General features: G+C 40.4%; 1 protein-coding gene across 1 annotated transcript in view; it reads right to left on the bottom strand.

Annotated features, from left to right (window-relative positions):
- Positions 1-4955: 4955 nt before the first annotated feature.
- Positions 4956-7939, bottom strand: part of TMEM135 (transmembrane protein 135) — a 216582-nt gene continuing 213598 nt past the window's right edge. The window contains exon 15 of the mRNA XM_081100133.1: positions 4956-6692. Coding sequence (XP_080956259.1) covers positions 6560-6692 — 133 coding nt within the window. The 3' untranslated portion in view covers positions 4956-6559. The remainder of the gene's footprint in view (positions 6693-7939) is intronic.

The raw sequence follows: 7939 nt of genomic DNA, 5'->3' as shown, positions 1-7939 counted from the left end.
AAATAATACTCCTAATGTGCTCCTGAGAAACACACACATGAAGGGTAGCCCTAGGAAAGCTGCCTGTGACTTTCTACCCTGTGAAAACGAGGGGGAAAGAAGAGCCTGTGTCCTGCCCTGTCTACTTGTGGTTTGGATTTGGCAGTTTCCTAAGTGGGGAACAATCCAGAATTCCAGCTGTGTCAGGAAAAAGCAAACAAATGAAACAGACGACAAATCATTTCTCTAAGACCTGGAGCCAAGCTGGCTTAGCTGCTGGAGTGGCAGTAGAAGCCAATTTCCCGGAGTATTTACAAAGTCATTTGTAAGGGTAATATCTTCCAGACTTTTACGGAGCGGGCTGAGGACAGACTTTCAGTTGCAGATGCCACAGAGTTAGCACGTATTCAACAGGCAGTTGCTGAGACTACCATCTCCCACCATAACCCGCCCCAAACCTGACTGAGGCACAGAGGTGGCGGATACGCTGTGGGCTTTGCTCTTCAAATATATCCCACAATCTAAAGAAGCAACAGGGGAGTACACAGCTAATCAAAGTCAACTGGAACGTGTTTTGTGGGGGGATACTGGCAAACTGCTTCAGGAAGACAGAGATGAAAGATCAGCAGAACCTTCGAAGAGGATATGCTGAATATTTTAGGATACATACAACATATAGGAGGGGAGGGAAAGGGAGCTTTCAAATCAAAGGAGGGAGGCATACCATGGGAAACGAATCTGAGGCCTGATCTATGTAGGATTGGAATGTGTCACTTAGAAACGTTTTTAGCTATAAGAATCCTTTACTAATACAGTCTTGAGCTATGGAGGATTGTGTTCGCTAAACGCTCGGAGGTATGTGGTTACTGGCACTGACTCAGTGGCTCAAGAATGTCATCTGCGAGGCAGGTTCCCTCCATTTTTCTGATCTGACATCTCTGACATGGTGGTTTTTCATCTTTGTATTTTTCACCTCCTATTTGCAAGATTGTTGCCACAGATCCAGATCCCATTAACTGGTGTTCTGACCAAGAAATCAAGGGAGAAAAAATTTTCCAAGAGTTCCCCGGTTTTCCATTCCATCTTATTGGCCCAAAATGGGTCTTGTGACCATCATCAGAGGAAAGGTGGGAAACATGTCGGGACAAGAAGAAAGACGTGACATGAAAGGCCTAGAAAAAAATGTAATCCCTCCCCTGGGGCTCAGCAACTTGCTGCTTTAAACAAAATCAGAGCTTGATCAGCAAGGAAGAGGATTAAACAGCCAGTAGTTGGGCAATTAATAACTGACTGCAATCCCATTTTTGAACGTTAATCCAAGTTACAGAAAGAGTTCTAGCGAGAAAAAAAGATGCTGATGATTCAATTATCCCTCCAGTTTTTAGATTTATGTATCCTGCCCTCCTAGGATCTGAGAGAACCTTACTGCTCTCCCTGAGAACCACGGGCTCCCAAAAACTGCAGGCTCAGACCCAGATGCGACTGAATTTCTGTAGTTTTGAAGAAATTTATAGTTTTCCTGTTTGCAAGGACAGAGTTCGCCTATATTACAAATTAAATTTCAAAAGAATGATTAAAAGCTTTACTCGTATAAAACCTCTCTCAACACATTCAGTACATTTCTAACTTGGTGAGGAAATAACTGCTGTTTTTTCTTAAGCATCACAAGGCCGTCCAACCATTCATGCCACCAACACTGACTGGCAAAGCCAAGCACCTGAGCAGTCAATCCCGCCACTTGACCACTGGCCTCCAGGCAGGTTTCTATTGGTAACCAGGCTGCAGACATGGCCCCTGCTGTCTTAGCGCCAAGGGGGATCCCTTTCCTCCCCCTTTACAGACCGTCTCTTCAGCAGCCAAGTTTGATAGCATACTCCTGCCACACATGCCACGGGGACCCGGCTCCAAATACTCCTGCTCTGAATGAACCCCTCCGGCTCACTTCTGAGGGAAGAGGAGGAGAGAAGCGACCTGGGTCTTTACAGACTCAACAACATTCCTGCAGGCTCTTCCCTGATCAAGTGTCAGCCAATGTGGCCCCTGCAATTCTCCCTGAAGCAAACGAGAAAATACAGGGCGGGGCAAAAGTCGGTGTACAGTTGTGAGTAGATGGAACACTGAGGTTATTCTTGTATTATTACTATTGTGCTATTGTTTTCCTTGGGAACAACTGGAAACCTAGTTTTGCCCCACCCTGTAAGTACGTCTCCAACTGCAGAAATGAACGGCCAAGATGTGGTAGAAAAGCGCGGGCTTGGGAAGGTAAAGAAAGACACAGAGGGGAAGAGGGAAGACGTGAAAACGTGTTTATTGTCTCTCCTCACCCATCCCTCTTGGCACCCCATCCCATAATGACCAACAACAGGATGACGTCATGCTTTAAGCCTTTTTAGACTGTTGGCGCCAATCCCTCTCTAGCCACAGGGTCCTCTTGTGGACCAAATCATCTGAAAAGAAAATACACTCCAGGGGTTGACTGATGACTGAGGAGTTTAATAGGCACTGAGGGAATGGGGTTCAGAAATTGCCTGGTCCAAATGCAGGGGCAGAGGAAAGTAATGCTGCTGGGTGACCTCAGCCAACACAGGTCCACAGGCCCCCTGTGCAAGCCTGGGCCTCCTCGCCCTGGAGATGCTGAGGCTGGCAGGGAACTACCTCCTGCCTGGGGGTTTCTGACAAAACTAGAATGCTAGGCTCTGGAGGGGTAGGTAGCGGTGGGCAACAGACTGAACAACAACAAAACCAACAGGCAAGCACAGTGGCTTGTGTGCTGGAAAAAGAGTACAAATTGCACCTGGCTTGATGCTGCTGCTGTGGACCAGATAGATAGATAGATGGATGGATGGATGGATAGATAGATAGACAGATAGATAGATGGATGGATAGATAGATAGGCAGACAGATAGATAGGGTGAATTTTGCGTGAGCATTAACAACAACAAAAAATAAAAGCCTAATTTCACTTGGTTTATTGAATCAGATTCCAATATCTGTTGCCCTTTGATTTCAATCCCTTCAATTTGATAAGCATTACCAAGCACCAATTATGGCCCAGGAGCAGAGACAATGAAGACCAATGAAGACCACGGCTTTGCGTATGTGCCAACAAAGCCATGGAGGCCATTTACCCAATGTGCTATTCCATACATAACCTTATTCTATATACTTTGTGAATCAATAAAAAATTTACAATTTTTAATTATAAACCTGTATTTTCTATCAAAATTACTTCTTGCATGAATTTTGGGACACCCTTTATGTATATAAACAATATTCATTTCTTATACTTTCACGGTTTGTTTTTTCTTGGTCACTCATTTTCAGTTAAAATTCTCTATCTGAAAATGAGTATGGAGGAGGCAGTCAGCAGCAGTTCAGGTGCCGGGGGAGATGAAGTTCATCAGGTATCTTAGCGAGGTCACAGTTCAGGAATGAACACCTTTGCCTTCAGGGAACAAAACGCCATCCATGTAAGTACGATTTTGTTGCCCAGTCAAACTACTTTCTACTTACACAAATGGAAATAAATCACAGGGAGCATTCAAGGACTCTGAACTTGGTGGCTTCTCGGATTCAAAGGCAGCAAGAACACGGGGCACTGCTCCCCGGGGGCGCGCACCCTCTGCCCTGCCTGGAGGACGCCACCACAGGAGGATGCCACGTGAGCAAGCGATGAGGCTCCCCGAGGGTCAGGGAAACTGATTCCCGTTAACTATGCGCTGGCAGAGGGCTCAGACACTCAGGGATGTGGTGAAATACACGCAGAAGGAATTTTGTCGCATAAACAACTAAATCAAACGTTAGCCTATCCACAAGGAGACGATACTCAAGCTCAACAAGAAAACACTGCGTGACAATGAACCAATTTGGGTTTTATCACAAAAGACATGTTCATTCTAGAAAAAAGTAAATTGTAAAATCTGAGACCAAAGAATAAAATTTTAAATTAATAACAGTCGACTAAACAACAAATGAAGGCAAGAAATAAACTCAGTATCAGCTGAGTGACAATATTTAGAGATCAAGAAAAAAAATCATAGAAGTAAACGTGGAATTTATAAAAAAGATAACTGAACCAAAGGTTTTATTGCAGAAATGAGTAATAAAATGGACTTAAACTATCTGATGAAAAACTGGTAGGAATCCAACAGATTTGAGACAATTTGTTATCTTATAAGTTCAGTCTGTAGTTGGCTGGTACTAACTTTAGGATTTTATTAATACAGGAAATGGCAATGAAACAACCATACTACTACTAATTACTCCAATGCTCTGTTTTTCAGTTGACATAAAGATGTAAGAAATGTAAGGGGGCATATTAATATTTAATATAATCAGTTCTGGTGGGAAGTTACCATACGCAAAATTTATTCAGCGTATAAATGGAGTAGAAACATATTTTTGGAATGGAGACATATATTTGCCTTTATTTATGATGCCAAGTTGTCAGTCAATACCTGATTCGTTAGAGGTAGAGAGAGATTCATTTTGATTGTCTTCAGGAACGCAAAAATACTTTCTGTGTGTTTGCTCAAACAACTCCACTTCGCAGTCGGTCCCAATCAAGTCAAACCCGCCTTCTCTATTCACCAGTGCAAATCAGTTAAGTAATCATTCAAGCTGTACATTCACTATTGTATTCTGCTTCATGATGGTTATTTCATTTCACATTTTATATAAAATAAAAGATGACTGTCATGTGTAAAAAAAATAAAATAAAAAAATCATAAAAATGCACCTTTTAAACCAGTAAAATTTCACCAACCCCATCATAGTTCAGTAGGATTTGTCTTCCAATATCATAGCCTTTTAATGTCAATAAGAACAACTTATGGATGAAAATGTCTCTTCTTTGAACCAGCAGAACGATGCTACAGACAGTTTCCAAATGGAGAAAATGAGGTACCGGCAGCAGGGCTTTCTCCCCTGCTGTCATGCTCCATTTTACAAGTAAACCCAGTACTAATCACCATTTTGATTCCAGTGAATAAAAACTTAAAACTTAATTTATTAATCAATTTTGAAGTCTGAAACCAAAATGATCTTTTAAACAGTCCTGCCTAAGAGACAAATCAATTCTAAAAAGTTAACCATAATGCAAAATTTTGCCCAAATTAAAGAGTCGCTCTCTGTTACCATGACACCAGAGTCTGTCTTGTTGTTGGGTTTCAATTTTCCATAACAACCAAGGGTAGGATTACATGTAAACAGAAGTGTACAAGGCTTGATGAAATTGAATATGGAGGAGTAAGCATTTTTAAATTCTGGGTTATAATTCTTGTTGCGACACAAGTCCCACTGCATAATTATTTTACAATGGCTTAAAACTTTTTGGCAACAAAATTATATTTAAAAATATACCATCACCACTATATTGACTGTAGACATCACAACCACTTAAGCCTCTGAAAAACCCTAAGAGTGATGCTTTTTCAATCACATCTGTCTTGAACTAACTCAAAATCAGCAGTGACAGATTCTGTCACTTCTTTATTCTAACAGGGGTAAAAACGGTGACAATGGTTTTTTTGAAAAGAGGCTAGAGAACCTGAAGGCCATTAGTGATATCGTGAACTCTTGAACAACCACTGGATTTTTACACTTTTTAGTTGTAAAACATCCACTGTGTAGGTGAAAGAGCTGAGAGGAAACAGAACTGCCAAACCTGCCCAAACTATTTTTGTTTCAGAGAATGTTGATCCCTTCTAAAGTCGACAATGGCATACAGATTTAGCTATGAAAAATTCAGTCCTTATAAATGAAAGCAAGCATAATAAACCTACAGGAGGTTTCAAAGTAATTTCACTTGCTTTTAAGTATTCAAGTGTAATATTTCTGCAAAAGATTAAAACATACATTTCAATTTTATCAGTTATGTCAACTTCCATTTGTACCTAATCTGCCATCAGCACATAGGTTCTCTGGGCTGCAAAATAGCCCGGCTGACCTTGGAGAGAGATGAGGGTGCCCGTGGAAGAAGAGTGTGGATGCCACGGCATTTATCCAGACAGTAAGAGACCCGCCTCTGAATCCCTGCAGTAAGGACGGCCACTTAAATCGCTCTACACTAAAGCAGCATTGTCTGTGAAGAGTCACTTCATACCCATAGCATTTCACTACTCAAGTTACCAAGTCAAAAGTTCCAAAAACATACAGACCAAATCCATGTACCCATGAGCCTTGTATCCTAAAATGTAGAAATATTCTCAGTTTTAACCAAGAATTATCCTGGAATGAACTAAAATCATCGTTTAAAGTAATTTTAAGTATATCTTATTTTTTACATAGATTATTTAATATTGCTTGTTGACATAATTTAATCAATAATATATCATAATGTCAACCACTATAGTGATCTAGAATCAGATTCTGGCTACAGAGGGAGCTTAATTATTAAGCAACACTTTCCTAAAAAGCTTCTGTATTTCTGATTGGTAAGAAAAACAAACAAAAAAGAGCATCTCTCATTGAAATAACACTGAAATTCAAGCTCAGGCCCCCTTCTTTTTGTTCAACATAATTAACTCTTCAGGATAAAATAATGGAACGTTAAGACACAATGAATAAATTACAGCCATCTTCAAGAAAACTCGATGGGCAACTCTGGCATTACAGTCGTGTATCTTGGATCCAACCTAGGGATAAAATCCTGAAAGTGTTTAGATGCACCAGTACCAAAAACATCAAGGACTTTTCGGTTCATGACAGCAAATCTGTAAAACAGAGGACACAGTAAACAAGTATTTAATGAGTTTATAAAATGAGATGATTCACTCTACCTGACTTATAAGATGAAAAGAGAAAAGGCTGACATGGCAAAAGACTCACCGGCAGACTCTCTGATACTCTTCCTCAAGGTGAGGAAGTACCTTTAAGAAGATACTAATCCCCAGGCCGGAAACCCCAGAGATTACCATCATTCTTTCAAACCCTTTCTAATAGATAATGCCAACAGAAAAAAATACATTCATGACCATTTTTCTGATGGATGAAATCACAAGAAACTAAATAAACAACGAATGGGCTAACATTTACCAAGGCAACGATATTAAATGTAATTTCTCTCATAAGTGATTTTAATGTCTCACAGCCAACAGAAAACACATCGAAATGAGCAAATATTTAATAATTAAAAGATAATCAGCACACAGGTTTTCAAAAGTCTAATAGGCTCAACAGAGTTAAAGCACACCCTCATTTTATCCGTCCCCTAACCTAAGAGATACAAAGTTTTTAAAAGATGCAGATCTAGCTGCCGTGTGGGAAGGACCCTGAGTCGGTGGGCCTGTCTAAAGCACTTCCTTCTGGAGAAGAGAGCAGGGAAATTCCCTTTAAGTCATTAGCCAGCATCATTATTCTAAGCTAAAGGGAAGTCTCAAGCCAGACTGCTGGGCGCGTATTGCAGGCCCATTGTTTACTAGCTGTGTGACTCTGGAAAGCTATTAACATCTCTGTGCATTTCAGATATGTAAAATCGGGGTGATTTCAGTACCTACCTCATAGTTATTTTAAGGGTGAAACACACATGTATGGATATGGAAGCTGTATGTGTACATATGTGTGAATCTTAAAACCATATCTGGGACATAATAAGCACTACACAACTGTTTTCTGTTATTACTACTAATGGTGGTAACATTAATAGCAGCAACAATTTACTGAGTATCTATTAAGTGCTAAGTGCTACTATCAACATCTAGATTTTCCTATAACCTTACAAAGTATGTATTATTGTTTCATGGTTGAAAGAAAAAAACTGAGGCTCATGAGAGTAAACAACTTTCCCACCAGCGACACAGCTAAAGGAATCAGAGCTGACAAACCTAGGCCTATCCGACTCCAATGCCCGTGGTCATTCTAGGAGGTCAAGCTGCCTCCCAAAGAACTAGATTAAGATAAGGAAATGCTAACAAAGACAATACAGAATCTATAATAATAAAAGCGTAATATGCAAATTAGA

The sequence above is a fragment of the Myotis nattereri genome (assembly GCF_964212035.1).
Source record: "Myotis nattereri genome assembly, chromosome: 9".
Lineage (NCBI taxonomy): Eukaryota > Metazoa > Chordata > Mammalia > Chiroptera > Vespertilionidae > Myotis > Myotis nattereri.
Note: the sequence above shows the minus strand (reverse complement) of the source record. Positions and strands in the feature narration are given on the sequence as shown.